A 24,442-nucleotide genomic window follows, 5' to 3' on the forward strand; every position below is an offset into this window, starting at 1 on the left:
GCCCACCAATAACCAAGACCCTTAAACTGTCTTGTCACGTGTGTTTGTGACACATAGCAGGATATACCTCACACTAGCAAACTATAATATCCTATTCTCATTCTGTGACTAATAAGTTATCAGCCCCTGCACACTGAACACAGAAGGGTTGTGTTTTCTGCACAAAGACAAGACTCACCTGGCTTTAAAATTAGCAAGAAAATGCTGTTTCGTTTCACAAAAAAATATTTAAATGTTATATCTGGAATGAGTGCCCCCTAGGGGAAATCCTCTCCAAGTTCTTTCCCACATCAGGCACTGATTCTAGGGGACTTCTCTGATTACATTTGGGACATTTTTATACTCGTTTTGGAATTATTCTTTAAGGCACTGAGCCAGCAGATACCCTTAATTTTTCCTTGTGAATTCAGTGCCAGCAGGACTCTCTTTGATTTTAATTTTTTTTTTAAGTAACGCCGGTCTGCTTCATTTTAAGCTGGTTCACGCTTGTGTCATGGACAAGGCCTCTTTGTCTCCAGATATTATCCCAATTCAGCAGTCCTTCATTTGGAAGGGGCACATGCTTTTAATTCCAGTGTGGGATTTCATCCTTTGTGTGTTCCTACTTTTCATAATTTTGAATCATTCCCATGATTTATCATTGACACCGCATTTATTGATTGCTCAAGTCCTCCTTTTGAATTGCTTAATAATCGGACACTCTTAGGGATTACACCCCCCAGAGATCTTATTTGTTGATTCTGATACATAAATTTGGGTTGCGGGGGCTTATATGCTCTTAACACTTTTTAATGCAAGTAATTTCTATTCCATATAGCCTCATGTCACAACCATGAAATATGAATTTCTGTGATTTCCCCCGGCACACTCAAATGTCTGAATACGGGACTTCAGTTTTTATCATAATTTACCATTTATTAATAAGTTTATCCATTATTAAAAACTGTGGGATATTCGAATTTGGCTTCATTTGCTAGAGCAGATCCTCCAGTTCACAACACGCATTTCCTTTTGTTTCTAAATTGTGGATTTATATCAAAAACCATTTTTAAATGCACAAAACATTGGTACAAATAGACCATTCTATTCTTGCAGGGTTGCAGCCTTGAGTTTTTGTTTCTTTGGATTGTGAAACCCCCATGCTAGCAGGCCTTTCAGTTAATGATTGGCCTGAAACTCTTTTGTTTGAGTTCCCAATAGCTGACCACCCGGTCCGCATCCCTGCCTTAATTGATGTCAAATATGACACTTTAGCTGCACTAATGTGTTCTTTGAAGCTGGAACACGACTCCAAATATGTGGTCATTTCAGAATTCAGTCTCTCAGAACACTACATTTCAACCTTTGCTGGAATCGTTCTATGTATTTGAAATACATACATGAAATGGACTCAAAAGGGTGTAAGGGGAACTCAAAAACTCGGGGATCCAGAAGAAGATGACTGTTTTTGTTCTGTGAACCCCCTGTTTTCATGTTTAAAGCCAAATCTCTTCATAATCCTCAATTGGAACATGTAAGCAAGGCTAGATGTGAGCTTCTTAAATTAGCAAGAGAAACAAGAAAACAAGCATTGCATAAGCCTTATCAAAATACCATATTATTTGGTATGCATGTAAGGCTATTGTATAAACAAAGTGTAAGCCATTCTTACCAAATACTTTCAATACCTTCTCTCCTTTTGTGTTCAACATATCCTGAATAAGAATCCTATTGCAATTTAAATGCTGCCAATAAAATAGAAAGATGGTACACTGTGATGCTTGATTTTGTACACATACCAAAATGTGTAGTTTAAGAAAGGCATGGTAACAACAGTAAGACAGACACACGTGACCACAGTTCAAGGGTCTTTTTTGAACTTCAGTTGGGTTTGAAAAATGCCATCAAATCCTAAATCTAAAGATGGGAGCAAGCTACGAACATTAAATAATAAACGCAGTCCTAGTGGTGTCAAAAAGGGCCTATACTAAAACATATTGACATTCCTTTCCCACACTATTTGTATTTAGAGGTAACAATGTTATGTTAAAGAATAGTGTTCAAGAAATTATTTGTCGGGATATTCAAGCCATGGGCTTCCCTTCCTCACGTTTTCAACATGTGACAAGGCCGCACACTCAAGCTTAGCACAGTCTCTGCCTTCTCTAGCACTAGGGTGCAGTTCAAAACTTTAACATCATGGCCTTCTATGCCAAAGTCTCTTGTTTCAGAGGGCCTAATGCAACAAATAATAAAATTCCTTTCCTTTTAGTATTTCGCATGTACACAATTTTCTTAGGATTTTCACTATTCACCTTGGATCCCCCTCTGTCGGGCTCAGATCCACTTTAACACAATGTTCTCAATCTCCCGCCGCTTGGCTCGGACCAATTAATCTACTTTGCCATAAACTTTCTCTACTTTATTAATATTGAAGACTTTCGATTGTGCTCAGGATTTTGCTTGACCTGTCGCAGGACCACTTCGATTCACAATTCTTTGCCTTTGTTTCACTTTTGCCACCTCTCAGCTGGATACCTTACAGAGACCTTTGAATGGGCACACACGCGATGCCGGACCACTCTGTTAAAGGTATTGTATCTTGGTTTCAAAGTTCAATCACTCACCTGCAGCTCAACTTTACTCGCATTGGTTATCGCACACCTTTCAAACAATGTTCGTTACAGCGCTTGCCATACAATGTTGCCACTTGCAACCTTGGCTTCAACACAGATCGGTCTTGTATCCGTCTCCAATTCACAAGCTGTGTTGATTTTGCTGTGGTGTTGCTTTGTTCTTGGTGCCAAGGACAGTACTACGGCAGCTGGCGATTCTCCCCAGCTTGATGTATTGACACTGGAGGGCCCGGGTACCTCTGGCACACAATGCAGGACTCATCAGCTTGATTTCCTGTTTTCTATTCTTGAGGTTTCATGAAAGTGACGGTTCCTTGTCAAAAAGGTCAAGGGAACCTCCATCCTAACGACGCCCCTTCTGTCTTGCTGTATTTGCTCTCTCGCGAAACTGCCATCTCGGAAATGCTGTTTCCTCATGTGCTTTAGTGTGCTCACATGCTCTGCCTTTTATCCGTGTGGGGAAGTTTAATGGAAGTCGGTGTGAGTAATTGTCAGTAACTGCCTGACCAATGCATTGGGACATGTTGGGTATATGGCTCTGGTGTTAGTCTGTTTTCTCCCATAGTGGGCTGCCTGTGAGAAAGTGTTTGTGTTGTAAAAGGGTGAGACGGGGGGGGGGGTTGAGTTTCTAAATACCCTAACTGGTAGTTATGACGGTTTTCAGCACATCTGTTACGCTCACCTGGTTCCCGCAGGGGCGTTGAACGGAACTGAACAGCAGTGGTCTCCACCACAATGACTTGTAGGGCGGAGATGGCTGACTGGACTGGCCCTCCTAATTTTGTCTGCTTGACCCGTAAGAGTAGTTTCCTGAAAACAATAGAAGGGAGTTAGCCACCCATGGATTGCGAAGATACCTGCACCCAAACACCTTCGATATTCCCTTTATGTCCTCACCTTAGTGCTTGAAATGATGAGCTCTCCATCCTGCGCTGATTGCAGGGGCGCGTAGAATGCGAGTTATTCCACTGGATCTAAGGAATAGGGTGAGTTCCAGACGAAATAGGGCTCTGGGGAATGTGGCGTGGAGCCGTAATTTTATAGTCTTTAGAGTTCCAATGTCTGCTATTCACTCATTTCCCTTTTTCTTTATTTATCTTGCAGCTTGGTCCAAAAGCAATTCTCCCGATTGGCAGCAGGTCGCGCTAAGGTAAGAGTCTGTATTACCCAGCACTGTCCGGTAGAAAATAATGATGCTAAATGTCTCTAACCAAGTGCTTTTGTCATTTTACAGGTGCGGCGTAAGAAGATGCTGGATGCCGAAGAATTATACCTCGGGCGGCAAATCAAGTAAGTGCCTGGCGGTAACCAAGATTGTCTGTTTGCTCTCGGCTCACCTTGTTTTTTCTTGTCTTCCTCTAGGTGCCGAGAATGCCACTACAAAGAGATGTAAGCTGCGCCGGATCGTGTAGATGCTGTGAAGACTGGTAAATATGGCGCAGCGCAGCTGCTAGCGGTGCGATGCGTTTATTTTTTCAAAGTCTTTTATTTCCTTGTGCAGGAATGCGGTGGATTCAGGAGCCGATGAAGATTAGAAGGTAGGTTCTTGCTCTAACTTCTTCTTCCTTTCTTCCCAGGATGCGGTCCGGATTTGGAGCGGGCGTGGCAGGTAACAGGATGCTGCCTCTAGGCACGGTGAGCGTTACGCTGCTGAATGCAGAATAATGCGAAGCGTGTTCTGCTCTTCGGGCGTGGTTTAAATAGCTTCCAAAGTAGTCCCAGGTAAATAGTTCCAAGCACCACACCCAAGTAAAAAATAGTCCCTGAAGAAAAGTAGTCCTTCCCTGGCCTCACCAAGGCCAATGCTTGAGTTCCTTGCGGCATGGTCTGCATGAGGTAAGTTTGATTGTATGAGCTTGGCACCTACGGTGCCAGGACTGATCCCATATATGAGCCTGGCGCCTGTGGCGCCAGGACTGATACCATAGAGCCCCTAACCAGGGCTTTGTGGGTTCCAATAAGGGGCTGGATGTCGGCCCTCTGGACTGATGGACTTGATCCGGGGGTAGGCATCATGACAACATCTGGCTATGGGTTTAGTATTCAGTTCAAAATGTTCCTCTTGTGTGGCAAACTGTGCCATTTGTCGGGTGCTGTCTTTCACGGGAGAAAGTAAGTACATGCACCCTGCAGGTGCACCCTTTTCATGGTAACTGGTGAGAAGCATTAATGAATGGAGCAATGTATTATTACGGCACCCTTTCTCTTTAAATTGAGGCAGCCTTCATCTCTTGTGTTTGGTGTCTTCTCGTGTAATTCACAGTATCTGCTTGCTTTATTGGTACACTATATGTCTCCTTATAAGTGAATCATATACACTGCACTTGAAGTGCAGCTTTTCCGCATCAGTTTGCTTTAGTGGAGTACTTTTGGGTTCAATTTAATCTTAACAAGGTGGCAGAAGAGGAGCGGGGAGACTGAGAACCATACCAGGACATATGCCATCCCATTATCTTGATCATTTGGCAAAACACAAGTAACCCCATCAGTGATTCTTTGAATTGGTTCATAAGGGATATGAGCTTTCAGATTTCCACTATAGATTTTCTTCCAACTCACGCTGTCTCTAGTTCCATTTGGATATGTTGGGTTCATGGCTGGAGTCTAGATGTTACAGGTTACACTTGATGAAGTGAGTACCATATGATGGTGTTCTTCAGTTTCTGACATTTATGAAAGCAATCGGAGGATGATTGTATACCTGACGCATTTCTTTTGGTGTTCAAAGAGGCCCATCACTTTCTCCTGTGTTCTAGACACCCTGGTTCAGCTACCCTGTTCCTGGATGCCCTAGACATTTACCTAAGCTCACAGGCCCTCCAACATGACTATTTATTATTTTGGGCGCCCTTAACCTTTGATGCAACATCATGGAAGACTGAGACTGTAGATATCTGTCTGATATTCTATAGACACATGGTCTTCAATTGCTGTCTAATCTAGCCACTCATATAGGTGGGCACTGTCTGGACCCAGTGATCCATCGAGGCTCAACTCTGTCTGACTGTACCATAACCCCTGTCAGTTGGTCAGACCATTTTTTTGGTGAGCTTCCTTTTACGGTACTCCGGTCAGTCCGAGTTACAAAATACTATGCCCAATGTGCAACTGCACTGTCAAATGGGATCTGGTCTGTATACCCAACAATGATCTTGTGCAGAGCCTCCTGCTTATACAAGCCAATATGGACTGCTCAGAGAATTATTCTAATTTGATACTGGGTTTACATTGCCCCTTTTTAAAAGTCATCAAGAAAATAGGAAGAGTAATAATCAATGGTACAATGAGAACCTTAAAACTCTTAAACAACAATAATGAAAAAAGGAAAAAATATGTCTCAAAGCAAATGAGGAAATCTCCCTTTTTGCAGTTAAAACAGCGTTGGCTACATATAAAAAAGAAATTATGTCCGCTTACTTAATCTTTGGTATTGCAAAACAAAATTGAACAAGCAGAGAATCGACCGAAGGCTCTGTTCCTTGTTACAATAAATGTCTCTATTCCTGAGAATGTGAATTCTCAACTCCCGGCATCCGTCACTTTGGCTAATGCATTCAACTTTGCTTTTAAGAGAAAGTTAACTCTTATGCCTTCTTGTCCAGTCTTTACTAAAGCCGACACAAGTATCCCCCTTTCTATATTACCACCCAGTTTCTCCTTTTCTGCTGTCGGGACTGATGACATTTTTAAATACCTGGAAGAGCTGAAACCTACGAATCTTAACTATGATCCAATTCCACCGTTTTTGGTAAAACGGCACGCCCTGGCTCTTAGTAAACCTCTGGCATCTTTTATAAATGCCTCATTCTCACAAGGCTCTGTTCCACTGGAGTAAAAAAATAATCCTTTCTCACAACATTGTTAAAAAAAGCCGACATTCGACCATAAGGGACTTGCTATGGCCTACCAGCATTTTAGAAAAGGTGGTGACAAGGCAACTCCAGACACACATAGACACAAATAGAATATCCTCGACTGTTTCCAGTCATGCTTCAGACCGGCGCATGGAACTGAGACTGCCCTGGTGATGGTCTGGGATGACCTGCTGGGGGCCGCCGACAAAGGTACTTTCAGCATGTTTGTCATTCTTCACCTGCCGGCAGCCTTTGACACAGTGGACTTTGACATCCTCCTCTCAAGACTGTCATCAATGGCACATGTTCCAGAAGAGACCATGCAATAGTTTGTCTTTCCTATCTGATCGCACCCAACAGGTGAAGATCGGTGATGGCCTTTCTGAGACAGTGCCGGTCGAGTGCGGGGTTCCTCAGGGGGTCTTGACTTTCACCCCTATTTATGTGAGACTGAATCAACCAGTGGGGGCAGTAAATACTGTGTTATCCTGTGCAATTAAAGTCCAGGACTGGATGCTGGAAAACAAACTGCAGTTGAACCCATCAAAAACGGAGGTAATTGTATTGGGTGCAAGGACGGGGGTACCTGGTCCATATTATTCCGTGCCCCTCTCTTTTCGGTGCCCCTACTAAGTATGTAGACTCAATAAGAAAAAAACCTTGGCTATATCTGTCAGTCCAGTATAGACGGCAATCTGCAGGTCGAACAGATGGTAATATTGGTTTATTTTCAACGGAGGCTTCTAAAACCCGTGATGCCGCTAATTGCAGTGAAGGACTGCCTAACCGTGTTTGGAATATTAACACATGCCAGGCTGGACTACTGCAGAAATCTCCTTATGAGGGATGCAAACATTTCAGATAAAGGCTGATTTTTCTCACTGAGCAGAAGGGAAGACAAGATACACTGGCTCCCAGTGTCTCAGAGTATTCTTTTCAAAATACTTTGTCTGATGTTTGAGTCCATCCATGGGATGGCACCAATTTATCTGAGTGCTAGAATCCAGCTATACTGCCCTCGGAGACAACTGCGCTCTTTAGATCAACGTCATTTGCAAATCCCAAGGGCCAGAATGACACATGGGGTGAGCACCGGTTTTCCATCCTTGGTCCACGAATGTGGAATGATCTCCTGCTGAATCTTTGACTCCTTGAATCCCTAACAATTTTTAGAAATAAATTGAAAACCTACTTGTTTGCCTAGTGTAGATCTTTACTGTCAGCTTGAACGCCTGTTACACTGTAATGAATTATGTAAGAACATCTCTGCGCCTAGATGCATTTGTGCCTGGTCCCCTCATGGGTATGCGCTATATAAATTCACAAATCAAATAAAATCACATCTTTTAGCTATGTCTTTGAAGAAGTAATTAAAAATAAAATGATTATTAGACCAGCTGCTATTTGGATATCTGCAGTAGACTGATGAAATGCTAATGTAAAATGAAAGGACACATTTTCAGTGCACCATTGGTAACATGATTAATGGTAGATTTAACACTCTTGCATGTGGACTACACAGCATTATTCTGATGGAGCGTGGATATCAGACAGCAGAACAAAAGAGTTTGTATGGCTCACGGTTGTTAACATCTGAGGCAGTTTACATTAGAGGAATTCAGTGGTGGTTCAAATGCCTCAATCAAACTCTAAATTGAGCTACTTGTAATGCATAACAGATGGGCAAAGTATAAAAGAATTGGGCATAATGTTTTTGAAGGTGAGCATCAATCATGCACAATGGAAAGGTGGGCAGTGTGCGATTAATTACTGATAATGTTATGATTTAGATGAGCTGTCGTGCAATGTATGTAGGATATGAAGGCGCAATACTATTTATCTGCGATAATGAATTATCTGATGTTTATAGGCATGTCATTCCTGAAGCTTATTTTATGTGTATTGTTGATGTTGAACATCTGAAGCATATTCAAATACAAAATAGCATTTTATCCTCCGTCACCCCTGATGAAGGCCCATGAGTAAACCAGGAGGACCGAAACCTATAGGTCCCTTTATGTGTATATGGAGATCCGGGCATTATATGATGCTGACATGTGTTTGTTATTGGAGTTTTCTATATTTAGAGAGTGTCCAAGTAGAAGTAGTTATGCTGTTTGTACTGTACTATGTAGGGTCACAAAGCACTTTCTAATAAAATATTCATGTTGAGTTATGTTTTCTTTCCTCTGATATGTTATTGCACTAGTTGTAACACTGTAGGTTTTGTATGAAATTGAGTAGTAAATTGGTCTGCAATATATTTATAATGGCATTAGAGCAGACAGAAGCACGGAACTGCTCTCCTGAGCACCCGTGAAGGCTTGCTCTCTAATCTCGACTCTAACCTTTCTTCTGTCCTCATTCTACTTAATCTATTCTCTGCCTTCGCTACAGTAAACCACACCATCCTGATCAATTGTCTCCATTACAACCTGGGTATCACGGGTCAGAAAAAATTTTGTGTCCTCCCTTTGTCTCCCCTTCCTTGTCTTGTCACGCCTAGAAACACTTCTTTACATGCGTGTTATAAATGACTTCTCATATAACGTGCTTGGCAATTTTACTCGCAAAGATGTTTTCACTAAGCAAACCTGTGTGCGGTTAATATTTTATATTGTGGTTCGGGGGCTCACATAAGTTATACCACTGGAGTCCCTATGAGTTGACTTTTTTAAAAAGAAAATTTAAATGCAGACCTCTCTGGCCGGAAATGGTTTTCCTGTACTCAAAAGTCGGTAACCTATTCAAACTATTTCTCCATAGGGATGCATTGGTAGAAGGTTTCATTGCCATTTGATTGAAAATGTTTTTTGCTGCCCATGCAAAGAATACTGCAATAAGAGTGTAGTTTTTAAATAGAAATGCACCAAATGAGACACTTTGCGTTTTCTTAAGCTATATTGAAAAAAAACATGCGATGTAGGCATCATGAAGCAGGACTATTTCTTCCCAAGATGGGTTAAAACCGCTGGTGAATGACAAGCGTACGCCCTAACATGACATCAATAGAATTTTCTTAAGATATTTTGGAAAAAACAAACCTATGTATTATAGGCAGAAGTACAAGTTCTCCCCACTATGGGTTAATACTGCTGTTGAATAAAATCCAATACCCTAACTCGGGTGACCTAAAGAGCTTTAGCCTGTGAAATATATTTGGCTAAATAGGACACCAACTTCCGCTTTTTAATAAAATGCTGTATAACAAGAAATTTACTTTAGTAAGGTGAGGCACATGGACTGGCCCTTTGGGCTTCTGCTGCTGCTCCCGTAAGCTCTGCTGCCCAGTCACTTGCCTGCTTCGCCTGCCTCAAGAAACGGCTCTGGTCCTACATAAAAGAAAGGCTAGGTCCGATAAATAAAGTTACATGGAGACAAGTGTCCATTTAATTAATAAACAATGCACGGTGTAAATAGTACATGCCAACACTATTCCAGTCCTGGTTTTAACTTTTTAATTCTGGGACTTGTAGTCATGTATTTGTAATGGTGAAATACAGTGCTACAAGTCCCAGACTGCAAAGTTAAAACCGGATTGGACTATTGTCTTTCGAATCAAATAGAAAATGTTGGCATGTATGGAATATAGCTTGGTGTGTTTGACCTCAAATTGTGGAGGGGTATTGCTGGCACAATATTTCTGCTTACCCTGCTCAATGCATCAAGTTAATAGGATAGAAATATATGAAAAGCAAAAGGTACCGTATATCGATTTCTTTGTTTTCACCCAATGTGTTTACACCTGTTCAACAAAACAGAAGTAATTACCACAGCAGCGTCTGCTAGTTTACTTTCCTATTCCTTGCACCAAAGGACCACTGTTTCTGCTAGCTTAGCTCTTAATGTTCAACTTCAGGCATTAGGTCCGCATTATTTACATTCATTTTCATTGAGGTTATTTTGGCAATACTTGATCCAAGAAGACTAAACCTACTTTAAAAAAAAAAACATGCCTGCACCCTTCCCACAAATCTTTTTCAGCCAATGAAGTTTGGCAACAAAAGGCAGGCCCTCCTGCTTGACCCATTGCCCCATTGGCCCACCCACCCCATTGTAACTAGTTATTTATTATTTCCGCCACTGCACCACGCAGGTTCTATAGACTGCCCTTTCCTTCTCCCTCTACATGTGATGTTCTGTTGGTTACCTGCTAATCGCATGCTATGAAATGAACCATGGTCTGCCCATTGTGGGGCAATCGTTGCCTGCCCCATCCAATATCCTTCTAACATTCTGGGCGGTTCTCGCTGTTCTTAGTGCCTAAAGCGTACTTAAGGGTTGGGGCTGCACAACATGTCAGTTGATGGTGGTTCCCACTTTTTGATTCTCCAGTGTAACACAAAAAGTGAGTCAGTGCTCAATGGTGATTAGTGGTGGGAAAGCAAATTAACGTTGTTTTTAAATGTTTGGCTCTATCCTGTGATGCAGGATAGCCAAACCAGAGCCGAGCCAAACATCAAGTGCCTGGCCCGCTCTCTCCAGCCCTTTCATGCTGCTTACTATGCCCATGCATAATGCATCTCTGTGCACTTTCTGGCCAGGCTAGGTTGGGTTTTTTGCGACCTTTTAGTTGGAAGGTCTATACCTTTTTTATTTTAGTTAAACTAAATATGATCTTGCCCACTACTCTTAACCCGAAATGTTTCAATGTGCCTCGCCTGGGGCTTTGATGCCGTCATAGTCTTTTATGAAATCAAGGGGTAGAGTGTCCCTCTTTTTTGATAAGGGAGCCTAAATCATGAGGGGGGTTAACAGTAAGAAAAAAGGAGGAACTTAGGCTACCCCACGTGTATCACACCGGCCGGTTATGGATCCAGCAAACGTTTTTCACAGATCTCTGTTGGTTAGTCTGTACATATGAGAACAACCAGAATGTATGCGATACAATTTACATTTATTTGAACATTGTGGTTTAAAATATAGCTCACACAGCTATTGACAAAGACCTTTTGTTTGCCTGAAAAACTGTGGTCAGTTCAGTCTAACAGGCTTGATAATCAACCACATACATTGGTTCTTTACATTCACTGTTTTGTAGTGTGGGTTAGTAAGAAAGGGTGACTTGGAATGTGGTCCGGTTGACTTCACATCTGTCTAGTCAGACTAACCAACAGAGATCTGTGAAAAACGTGTGCTGGATCCATAACCGGCCAGTGTGATGGATGTAGGGTAGCCTAAGTTCCTCCTTTTTTCTTACTGCCTTCATAGTCTGTAAGTCACTTGCAGACCGTCTGGGCCAAGCATGTGCAGGTCCCCCCCCAATGAGGGTTGCAGCACGCAAAATATGTACTACCTACTTACTTATTTTGTTCCCTTTAAAACATTTTCCTACAGTTGAACAAAGCTGGAAATGGGGAATGGATTTGTGTGTTCACTGTTCAGTATATGTCTGGGAGAAATATTAATAGCCCTGTGAAAACTCTATCCTTGAGATAGCAGAGTGGGGGATTTCAAAGTGTACATCTGCATGTCGCAAAAGATGTGTGGTGCAGTCGGATGAGCCAAAGAATCCCCACCTACGTGGTTCAAAACGGATACTTGTTCCACACTTGTATTTGTGAATTGTATATAATCATTTGATTGCCCTTGACACGTGTTTCGGCTTTGAGCTAAGCCTTTTTCAAAACATAGAGGGCATATATTACTTCATCCCCATATCTCTACAATTCATCCATTTCACCGCATTTGACTTCATTAGTGTATATTAACGCATTGTATATCAAAACATTATTTTTGACAATGGAAAAAGGAAGGGGGGAGGGGTTTGATCGGCTGGGTTGAAAAAGAGAGAAAAGACAAATTATATGCAAAATAAAAAATGCGTGAGAACATATAACAAAAGAAAAGAAGCATTCTAAACAGAATATGTATATATTCTGTGTGAAAACGCTAAGAGAAATCATTGAGTCATTCATTGTTCCCTATGCATTTGTTCCTTTTAGTCCTGTGTTGAACATTGGACTTCATATTACATACGATCATTAAATTCGTCATTCTATGTGTGCTAAAAATAGGAAACTGAAACCTTTTTCACATTTTTCATTGCCATAATGCACCCCATATTGTATTGTTCAAACCATCTTGCCAGATTGTGGTGTAGTCAACTCATGATTTGGTCTTGTCCAAGAAATTGTTTCAGTAGGGGACTGCACAAGTCATTGGGATAGATCCCTCCTGTCATTGGTTAAATATTTACAATGTATCTATTCTGAATGTTCATGAAACTGATCTTGCATTGGCATTGCGTGCTGTGTTCACATTTGTTTAATTATTGATTTTGATATCGTTGCCAGTGGCTCGGTGTACAGACAAGCTTTAGGTGTGTAATAAGTACAGAATAGTTGTATTCTATCTGCCGTGCCGTGTTTAGGAAGTGCTGCCTTTAAACAAAGTTATGTTTCTACGTCAGTAATTCCGTGCACGTTGCATATCATCTAATTCTATATCTATGCATGGAAACGTTATTAGTTTACGAAGCGTGCCATCCTTCGTAAGGGACTCAGAATTTTGCTTACCTCAAACTAGAAGTCTTGCGAAATCACACGTGTCGGCCTCGTTGCGTTCCTGAATGCGAGTGCAAGGCAGAATCCTTGTGTATATGTTTGTGTTCCCATAGTAACGTACCGCGTCCTTTTTCTATTACCTTAGTTCCAAAGTGCGGATTAAAGAACTGCCATCTTAGAATAGTGCACTTCATGTATTACCTACGGTTTTTTTCGATTTAGTTCACTCAATGTTAGTGTTTCAACTTTACTTAGTAGGCATAAACTTTGTTTCAGCATTTATTTAAAGTTTGTATTGACATACCTAAGATATGTGTGGCATATACTATATGGTAAATATGTAGCCCACATGTAACACACTTCTCATATTATATAATTAGAGTGAACTGTCGTCTTTTTTTTCCCTTTTTTAACGCACACTTGAATTCGAAATTTTCCCTCCGTCCCTACATGCATTCTATACTGTTGCATTAATTCAAATATTACGATACTCGTGACATCTTGCCTGACCCACTCGTACTTCCCAAAGCCTGGTTATTTATTCAAAAAAATCGTTATTTTTATACTCCTTATTGAATTAGGTTATAGTGCATATTGTATCTGCGCACTGGTACTGCCTTACTTACCATTAACACCCATATGGTTGGGAATATCGAATATGTACCTGCCTGTGCATGCATTGCTCCTCATACTGTCTCATCACTATCACCACTTTGTAACCTGGTCACTTGCACTTATATCTACTGTCCTGTACAAATCTGAAAATGTTTTGTAACCTATTGAAACTCGCTCTAAGTCTCTGGCGCCCAGGTACCCTTGGGATCGGCGCGTGGTACAAATAAAGAAACTAAACTAATATTAATTAATTGGAACAAAGGTACTTATTTCTACACAGATCGTTTTTACAGAAAGAAGTCTACCTGATCTACTTTATACAATGATGTCTTCACCGCACACATGATTTCTGTTGCTAAATCAAATAGTGAAACATGCACAAACATATTGCCATCTCATATATAATTGTTGCATTGAGAGTCCATAAACGATTTCTGCGCAGTCATGCAATATATAAATATTTGACCAATTATTAACAGTAGTTACTGTTCATTCATGTAATCCCAAAATAGCATTTGATTCTTTCCATTACACATTGCTCATTTTTTTACATTCAATGTTCTTTTGTCTATAGAAAATTGACCATTTCATTGCCCTTGTTCAAATCACATTCAGTGCTTCGAAACCTGCTGTCTTGCTTCGGCTTGTCGCACTAGACATTCCAAGTTGCCACCTCTTCTTCCCAATCTTACTTGCTGTAGGCCTGTGTACTGCAGATTTGGTTTATTATCCATCTGGTGCGCCTCTTGCCAATGTACTGCTAATTGTAATGTTCCATCTTGGCTTCCTATTGTTGAGAGATGTTCTCTGATTCTGATCTCCCGTGTTGTGCTCCCGATATACATACGCCTGCAAATACAGATGATTGCATACATGACATATTTTATATTTTGATCTATAGTTGATGTCTTCCTTACTCTTAATTGTTGTACCTCTGTCCTCCTGAAAGATCTTTGTACTTGTGTATGGATATTGGCAAAGTGTACGTGTCCCACATTTTCTGCAACGCAACCCACAGTTAGTGGGTCTAGCCAAGTCCTTGCTTTTTCTTGAGGATTTTCTGGAACCAGTGAAGGGTTGAGGTACATTTTCAATGTTTTGGCTTTCCTACAGATGACCCTTGGTTGCTTGTCAATATATTTATTAAGATGAGGGTCCAGTTCGAGGAGGTGCCAATTTTTTCTAAGGATCTTTCTCAGGTTAGCATTATCCGTACAGTACGTAGTAATGAAGTTCACCTTTTGCGTCTCCATCCTTTCTTGTAAAGTTCTTGGGTTCAAGTGTTTGTGCCAGGATCATTTTGGTAGCTTTCCCTTTTGCAGCATTTATTCATGGTTGTGAATAATCTTTGTTTGAATCTTTTCTCCAAAAGGTCACACTCTGCTGAAAAATCCTGTTCTCCCGGCAATTTCGTCTAGTCCCACTTATTAATATACCGACTTCTAAGAAGATCTGGACAGTAAGGTATCCATTGAAAAAGCCATACCTACATTCTAAGCAATATGACGGTTGTCTGAATAAAATACCAGAAGAAGCAAAGAAGATAATGAAGGAAGATGAATGGTGACGTCATATGAAATCGGACTAACGAACATATAGAAGATATAATATAGTTTGCAAAGGTAGCGGGCGCCCCTCTCTCGACAGAACAAGGCCTGATAACCTGTTCAGTGGTTATTAACCACTTGAGAGTTCGCAGCCACTGCTTTTACTCACTGTGCCTTTCACAGATGGGAAATATCCATTTGCATATCAGTCTTTGTCCTGCCCAGGGGCAGTCCAGCACCGAAATGCAATGGCAATTCCAACCTGAACGAGAGTACCACCAGCAACCCCATACACGTGTTTCACCCTTGTTGGGGATCATCAGTGAGGTGAAGCTGATGCCTCTCTAAGCACAGTGAGAGGGAGACCACGTCTGGTTGCCCCCAGGAGACCTAGGGTTACCAATCCCAGGTTCCTTGAAATTTAGTTTGCAAAGGTAGCGGGCGCCCCTCTCTCGACAGAACAAGGCCTGATAACCTGTTCAGTGGTTATTAACCACTTGAGAGTTCGCAGCCACTGCTTTTACTCACTGTGCCTTTCAGGTTGGAATTGCCATTGCATTTCGGTGCTGGACGGCCCCTGGGCAGGACAAAGACTGATATGCAAATGGATATTTCCCATCTGTGAAAGGCACAGTGAGTAAAAGCAGTGGCTGCGAACTCTCAAGTGGTTAATAACCACTGAACAGGTTATCAAGTCTGTTCTTTCGAGAGAGGGGCGCCCGCTACCTTTGCAAAACTAGAAGATAGAATAACCTGAGAATACTGACAAGAGACGAAATGCCAACATATCGTGTATAATTGACATATTGAGCCCAAGGTGAAAGAAGTCGATGGCAAGATAAAGAAACTTATGCCACATACAGGATGAAGATCTTTAGTTAGTTTAAATGTGTACAGATGCAAGTAACTGCGAGAGGCAAAGAAATTGTGAAGCTTGCTTATTGATTAAATAGTCAGTAGATTGCGGCAAGTGCCAACGTTTACAAGTATATACCTCAAGAAGCACTTTATGTATGAATGCATGTCCACTACGCATATGAGCTGAACTGAACAAATGTTACAGAAGGCCTCAAATGGAGTGTCGCAGCATGAAAATCGAGAATCAAGACAGAGCAAAACTTCGCGAAGGATGACCATGCCAAGAAACCAAGGTCTTATTTGGCTGGAATAAGCGTCAACTTTGGATGCAATTAAGGGGAGAAGAGAAGAGAGGATCCTGTTCAGAAAGGTCAAGATAAGCCACAGACGTCAGAGAACTAGTAGAATGAAATCAAATATATGAAAAGACACAGAGAAAGCAGATTTCACGGTGTCCAGTCACGTGACAAAGGCAGGCTGGAAGAGTGAAACTTTCACACCTACGCATGGATCCCCGTCATGCCCATACTCCAGAACACAGAGCAGATTTAAGGCCAAACTACAAAGCAGTAATTGACACATGACTATTAAGATGATGATTGATTGTAGCATAATTGGTGGGAAGCTGGGGTACAGACAACTGCAACAGGATTTTCTTTCTGTGTGCTGCTAGACATAGAGGGAAAAGTTTGAGTGGGGCTGATGCCAACCTAATCATAATGGCCGATGTAATCTAGGGGCATATAGTGAGTAGAACCAATGGGATTCATACTTTTAGTGACTTTCGTAGTAGCCATTTTGAAGGGAGTGCTTAGTTGCCCCACCTGATAACAATTATCCAATCCCCTCTCCCCGTTACCATATATTGATATAGTACCTATATCAAGTTACCTTCCTATAACCAATCACGTTGCATGTTAGGTTTTTAAGTTTGGCACGTTTAATGACGTTCGTATGTGCGCAGGTTGTACGTCGTCAGTGATGAGTTTTTGTTATAAATATTGTGTTTTTTCTAAAAGTAAGGAGAGCGAGAAGATTGAGAGATTGTTGATGTTTGTTGTACTCCCCGTTTTATGAACTTAAAACTGACTCACTTTGCCAAACTATTGAGTTGTCTTAATTATTTGATGCATGAGTATGAACCTGCATCCCCATTTATCTCGAGGGTACTGCTACTCATCTTAAAGGGCTGTTTGGAGATCATCCAGTTCACTACCTCTTGGAATACAGTGTTTTAATTTTTTTTTTTTTTTTTTTTACAGTTTAGAACATGCAAATGTATATTGCTCACATAATACTGCATGCATTTGGTTTACTAAGCTGCTAAAATGAACAGAAGGCATAGTGCAGTATTTTGATGTATTGCTTCCTTCCACAAGAAATTCCAACAATGTGTATTTCTTTTTTGACCATGCAACCTATTTCAGTTTGAAATGGTGTGCTTCAAAAAATCTAAACTGCTTATAAGTATCCACACATCAGAGAGCCTGCTAATGCCCTCCATCATGGCACCGCCACACATTAGATTGAAGCTGTGTGTATTCTCTGTTAACTGTTCTTGTCGGGTTCACAAATTTTCTTTTTGTTTACATGAGAAGGAAGGATGTGCTTCCATATCGCCATTGCTAGCATAAGAAAATTGTGGGATTCACAAAGAATAATCTCTATGGCTGCACAAAAATGCCCCCGGATTTTGCTTTCTTCGAAACTGGTGCAGGAGTATGTGCACTGTATAGGACGGTAATTTCTTGCCCTTAGACAGCAGTGGTAGCATGAGCTGCAGACAACTAACATACATTTCGATCTAATTTCAGCAAAGATTCAGATGATGCATTTGTTTCAGACAAGGGGGCCTAACACGCATATATTGAGTTTGATGAGCGTTTGCTCTGGTTCCACGTCATCCTTAATTCTGGAGCTTTTTTCTTTTTGAGTTGTTTTTAGTTTTATTTTTAGTTTTATTTTTTATTTTTTTACGGAGACCTGTTCCATTTTGAAGAACATTGATATCTTGGGCAAATGATGTGCTTTTCTTAGATGCCCAATTGTTTGTGAATGTAGCCTGTAAATTTAAAAAGAAATTGCAATGTCACTGTTAACTTTAATAGACACATTTAAATGCGATTGTCCTCAATGGGGGAGGAGCATGTGGCTTGGCACCGATGGAGATGGCGGCCTAGCTTAGGTCCGTGGACAAACATTACTTTTATCCCCCCTTTCTCACCGTGTATTTTACGTTCCTCTTTGGCTCATGCCTGCTGCTGAATGTCCTAGGGCCGCGTTGCTCCTTATTGCATCGTCGTTTCTGCCACATTTCCTTCTTTGCAGCCTTCAGTGGGCCGGGCCTGCAGCCTGCGTCATCCTGTCGGGAGTGCTGCTGGCGTTTCCTGTCAACTGCCCGTCACGAAGGATACTCTCCTCACACTGGTGACAGGTTTGCCTTGTAACATGTGTCTCTCTTCAACAAATTACTGTTTAACATCGTTTTTCCCTAATTTTAACCACATATTAAATTTTTGCTGGAACGTTCTTGTCTAAATCTTCCCCTTTGGAAGGATTGGCCTGCTTTGACTGTGTTTTTTTTAAAGGAAACCCCCCCCCCCCACTTTTTTCTCTTGTTACCTCATAAAGCTTTTTGCTTCCTACACCTCTGTGATTTTCTTCCAAGCACTCTTCCCATTAATAAATTAATAATTTAGCTTGGCTCAAGAATGTTTTTTCTTTTTTTTTTTTAAAACTGGTTTTCCACTGAATACTCAACAATTTATTGCACGCTCCAAGGAATTTTGAAACAGCAGAGTTTTACATGTGCATCCATATATATATTGGAGTACAATGGCTTCTAAAAAGGGACAGACGAAAGAGACTTCCCTATCATCACCTACCACCCTTAAGAGACAGAAAAGTGAGTCTCCTACACCTAAAGAAGACCCGTCCGATCCCATCATGCAGACCATTGTTTGGAAGTAAGGGCTATCTAGCCTTTTATGGAGGATACCAATGCTATACTGCAGCAGCTGGAGAATAAATGGTCTATTTTTGAATCCTGGTAGAATGAGGCCAAAAGGCGAGTTATTGATGTAGAAGAAGTCACTAATGGGGTTATTAATCTGGAAACTACAATTACTTCTGTATCAGCAGGATGAGAATCTCGAAAATAGAAATAGGAGGAACAATCTACGTATTGGTGGCCTTCCGGAAGGAATTGAAAAGGATAACCCTATTGCTTTCTTGTATGCGTTTCAACCCCAAATGCTCAACTTGCTGTCATATGTGCAGCTTAATATTCCAAGAGCACATTGAGTGGGTCCCACTAATCTGGCTCGAAGTTCTACTGGTCCACCCAGAACTCAAATACTAGCCCTCCTGGGCTATACCCACATCACTCTCATTATGGAGAAAGTCAAATAAATCAAACAACTGGCATGCGAAGGAAAGAAAATATTTATTTCGCAAGATGTCTCAAGAGCAACTGCATCAAGAAGAAAATAACTCCTCGCCTTTAGACCAGCCCTCAGGCAGTTAAACACTAGATATGGGATTATCCATCCAGCCATTCTTAAAGTCACCCTTCCGAAATCCAGTGGATTTAAGACATTCTATCCAGTTACATAAAAGAAATGATATGGTCACATGAAATCCCCCCACTTGAATGATTTTGTAACTTCGCTTGGGCTACATTTTGAATTCGGACTTGCCTCCACCGCAGCAGGGATTTGGTGAGCCCTTCCTCTCCTGTCTCTCCTCCCCCATTGGATCATATCTTTAACATGGATTGGTGTGGCTGGTTCCTGTTGGCCACAGTTCTACTTATAGTTTTTGGTTGTTTCATTACCATCTCCAAGTTCACTGGTTGTTCCACCCTCTCCCTTATGTTTTGCTCCTTTCATTTCGCCATCTGTTATGCAGGTTATATTTACATATTTTACGTTGACCTACTCTATTGCTCCATCTAAATGTGTGTTATATGATTTGCTGCATTTGTAAATACTTATGCTCTCTATAGTATATGTTCACATCCTCTGCACTTATGTCACTTAACATAGGCTCTTGGAACGTTCAAGGATTACGTAATCCGATCAAGAGACAAAAGGTGTTATCTCATCTTAATAGAATGAAGCCCTCAATTGCATGTATTCAGGAAACCTCTCTCAAATGAGGAAGCAACCAAACGTAAGCGTCACTGGGTGGGTCAGGTGTTAAATGCTGCAAATGGTTAAAACAATTGTCATTACACTAATTAATAAGGCCTTCAAATGCAAAGTGTTACCCAACGAGTTTGATTTAGGAAGCTGGGTACTTCTCAACATCTTAGTGGAATCTAAAGAATATACTAACCTTAATAATTATGGCCCAACTTCTGCAGACCCTTCCTTTTGGTGGCAATTTAGGAATTGCATGCTTCAATGCAACCCCCCACAATCTGATTGCCTGCGGCGATTGTAACCAGGTTATGGACCACTTCCTTGATAGGAAATCTAGTGTGCGGTACATCAACACCACCTCTCACACACAATTTACCAATTTTGTCTTAGAATTAGGCCTTAGTGACGCATGGCGTATTACTCACACTACTGACTCTGAATTCAGCTTCTACTCCACGCCCCATAATGCTTTCTCGTGACTTGATTTATATTTTCATCCCCAATTCCATGGTTAATCGCTTTCTTACTGCCCAGATAGAATCCATAACGATCTCGAATCATGCCCCAGTCTACATCCAACATCCAACTTGCATCCCCACTGAACTATTGTAATTCCAACAGATGGCGATTCAATACTAATCTGTTGAGCGATTGAATCTTTTGTATCTTTTATTGCACAGCAGCATAACAAAACTCCATTACCAATATTGGGACTGCTATAAGCGGTTCTCGGAGGTCATATCATATCCTTTGTTTCTAACAAAAAGAAAAAAACTAAAACAAGAATCACTCCATACTTGGACAACTTAAACCCCTGGAAACCCAATTTGCCCGTACTAACTGTACCTCTACTCTAAGACATTCTGAAGCTAAGATTCCAATATAATAAAATCATTACGCAATATCTATGTGCCAACCTGCTAAAATGTGTGGCTAAGATTTACCAATTCTAGAATAAAACGAGTAAATCTTTGTCATCATACCTTTTTAAATGTAAGAAAGAAAAAACTAAGATTGTAATTATTAAAGATCATTTAGGGAACAGGACATTTTCAGATAAAGAGATTATCCAAGTTTTCTCTAAATTTGACTTTAATCTGCATAACTCTAAGGACCCCCAAATAACACTCTTATTATTGATTTTCTACATAATATCCCCCATGACTCTTACCCCCAAGCAGACCTTCAATTGCTTAATGTTCCAATAACCCCTTCTGCAATACATCTAGCTATTAAGAATCTTAAAAAAAGGTGAAGCCCCGGGCGGGATGGCTTCCCTATTGACTTTTTTGCCCACTTCTCCAATCTGTTAGTTCCTAAACCTATAACTGCACTCTCCTTTCTTCGCAGAAAATATGGCTCAGGGCTCTTTACTAGATTCCATGCTCCTTGTATTCCCTAAACCCAATAAAGATCCTGCACTTCCTCAAAACTATAGTCCTATTTCTCTTATTAATATCGATTTGTAAGATCTTCGCCAATCTTAGCCAACATACTTCTCCCCGTTTTACCCAATCTACTCAAGCAAGACCAGGCTGGATATGTGAAAGGCAGGGTGTCTTCCTCTAACATTAGACTTTTCCTAGATATCGTGGATTTAATACATAATTCGAATGATCCCCACGCTGCTATTGCGCGTGATGCACAAAAAGCATTCGACAGAGTGGAATGGGATTGTATGTTTCAAGCTCATAAGTGGCGTGGTTTTGGCACCCCTTTTCTTTAAATGTTTAGCGTCCTCTATAATAAACCTAAAACTGCAATCTTTGTGAATAGACAAATGTCTTCTTTCTTCCCCTCATCTAGAGGGACACATCGGGGATGCCCTCTCTCTCCGATTCTTTTCATCTTAGTGCTAGAACCATTTTTAGAAACAATAAGACATAATGATAACATTCAGGAATTCAATGTGGTCATCTACATGTTAAAACTGCAGCATATATATATATATATATATATATATTTATTTTTTTAATATACCAGAACAAAGTGCCCAAAATCTACTGCATATTATTTCAAGGTTTTCCAAAGCATTGGGCTACAAACTAAATACAGACAAGTCCGAGGTTCTCCCCCTCAATGTACATCTCATCACACTCTTTCCTTAGGCATGAAATGGTGTCCCAAAGGGTTAAAATATTTAGGTATTCACATTTCAGAATCCAGTAATAATATTTGCAAACCAAACTCGGAAATCCTGTTAGATAGAGTTAAGGAACTAGTATCCTCGTGGTCTCCTCTCTGCCTTTCCTGGTGGAGCCATCTGGAATCTATTAAAATGATGATTTTCCTCCATTATTCTAGATCTTCTTTACATGTTACGAATGCTGATCCTCATTAATACCCTATGAGTGTTACTTTTTGTATGCTTGCTCCTGCACTTCCCCCAACTTCTCTACCCCTTGTGTGTGTCCCGTCTGTCTTTTTGTGTCTGTTTTATTGTCCCCCCCACCTTATTTAAAAGATCTTATTTTTTTTTTATATAATAGTATATGTGCATTGAGTATCTTTTTTGTTATGCTTCTTCCTTGCATATTTCCTAAATATATCTGGTATGTATACCCAATTCTTCTAATAAAACGTTAAAACTAAAGAATAATGCGATACAGGCAGCTTGCAAAGCCCCATTTCACCTTATTTGGGGGCTCACTAATGCAATGCAGTTGCACTGCTGCTTATACATTAAACTACCTTTTCGTTTTAGAGCTAGAAGGGGTTGTGAGTTTAAACGTATGAAACACTTCACTCTTCCAATAGAGAGGGGGGGAATATAGAGGGGCTCCCTAATGTTGTTCAAGTAACATTCTTGGAGGCAGTAGAAGAGTTCCTATCCAGTGCGTTTTGGGTTGCATCGTATGTTTTGTGGCAATAACTGCACCGTCTCGTATTATGTCACGCTGGTGATTTGCAAAGCATTGTGTTGCAAGAATCCTATAACTTTTTTGCAACGGATTAGCTTAGCCTTTGACTCTTAAAGTCGGATCAGGCCTCTTGCTGAGCTCTGTCTCGGATCTCCCCTGAATAGTTGGGCTTTTCCGCCTCTAGTCGGGGTGTGGTGATGCATGCACACTGCTTCTGTGTTTGATTGCTCACGTTCTGTTTTGCTTGTTCTCTTTCAGGATTGATGGGTCGTGCCCGCGCCATGGCAGACTCGAGCAGTGCCAATAGATCTCTACGGACACGGCGCAAACCTGCAGTGAAGAACAAGCGTCGTAGGCCACTAGCTGGCCCTGTGGCCGTATTTCTGTGTAATGTGTGCGAGAAAGAAATACGCCACTACTGGGCCTTCCGCGAGCACCAGTTCATCCACACTGGCGAGAGGCGCTACATGTGCAAGACTTGCGGGAAGAATTTTGTCCGCAGCAGTGACCTGATCAAGCACAGACTTGTGCACAGCGACAAGCGCCCACACTCCTGCTCAGAGTGTGGCAAGGGCTTCAAGCTGGCCGGTGACCTCAGCAAACACCAGCAGGTGCACTTGGATGTCTTCCCATTCCCATGCGACCACTGCAAGAAGCGCTTCAAGCGGGCTGACTGCCTGGTCAAGCACTTGCGCATCCACACTTCAGAGAACCCGTTTTCTTGCGATGCCTGCCCGCGGCGCTTCAAGTGGGAGTCCTCGCTGCGGGAGCACCGCCGCCTTCACACTGGTGAAAAGCCCTACAAGTGTGCGGTGTGTGACAAGAGCTTCACTCACCGGTCCACTTTCATACAACACAAGCGAACCCACGAGAACAAGAAGCCGTTCACCTGTAGCCACTGCCCTGCCTCTTTCAATCACAAATCGAATGCGCTGAAGCACGAGCGAAGGGTCCACGCCTGACCACAGAAGCTGATCAGGACCGACCCCAAGCCCCCCCGCACCCCACCATCACCTTAAATACCGATGGGCCTTAAGTTATACGAGCGAAACAGCCTTTGCACCACCTGTTAAAGACTTTTTTTTTTTAATGAATTATTTTTTTTGCTCATTTTTGAGTACCTACTATGCACAGTATTTCATAGCAATACGATAAGAAAGTAATCTTAATTGTTTCTCTCTGTTTTTTCTTCGTGACTCTAATTGCAATAAAACCTTTTTGCGTTTCAAAATGATTATTGGCCGTTTTGCTACTTAGATCTGTGTTGGACATCAGTTCAACCCTACAGCTTCTATTGCTTCAGCGTACAACATATTAGCTTTACGATAAATGTGTGCATGGCATTTCTACTTTTGACCCAACTCCAGTTGCTTGGTGGATAATACTGCATGTAATGGTGGCTTATTTGACCCAGAACTGTTCGGTGATTCTGCATATGAAA

The 24,442-nt window shown here is 41.3% G+C and overlaps 1 protein-coding gene across 1 annotated transcript in view; it reads left to right on the forward strand.

Annotated features, from left to right (window-relative positions):
• LOC138569728 (zinc finger protein 551-like) overlaps window positions 1-24,235 on the forward strand; it is a 51,835-nt gene extending 27,600 nt beyond the window's left edge. Inside the window, exon 3 of the mRNA XM_069647969.1 lies at window positions 23,260-24,235. Within this exon, the coding sequence (XP_069504070.1) occupies window positions 23,265-23,963 (699 nt within the window). The 5' untranslated portion in view covers window positions 23,260-23,264 and the 3' untranslated portion in view covers window positions 23,964-24,235. The remainder of the gene's footprint in view (window positions 1-23,259) is intronic.
• The last annotated feature ends 207 nt before the right edge of the window (window positions 24,236-24,442 follow it).

This window comes from Ambystoma mexicanum, chromosome 1p (assembly GCF_040938575.1).
Source record: "Ambystoma mexicanum isolate Mex_15411 chromosome 1p, UKY_AmexF1_1, whole genome shotgun sequence".
Classification (NCBI taxonomy): Eukaryota; Metazoa; Chordata; class Amphibia; order Caudata; family Ambystomatidae; genus Ambystoma; species Ambystoma mexicanum.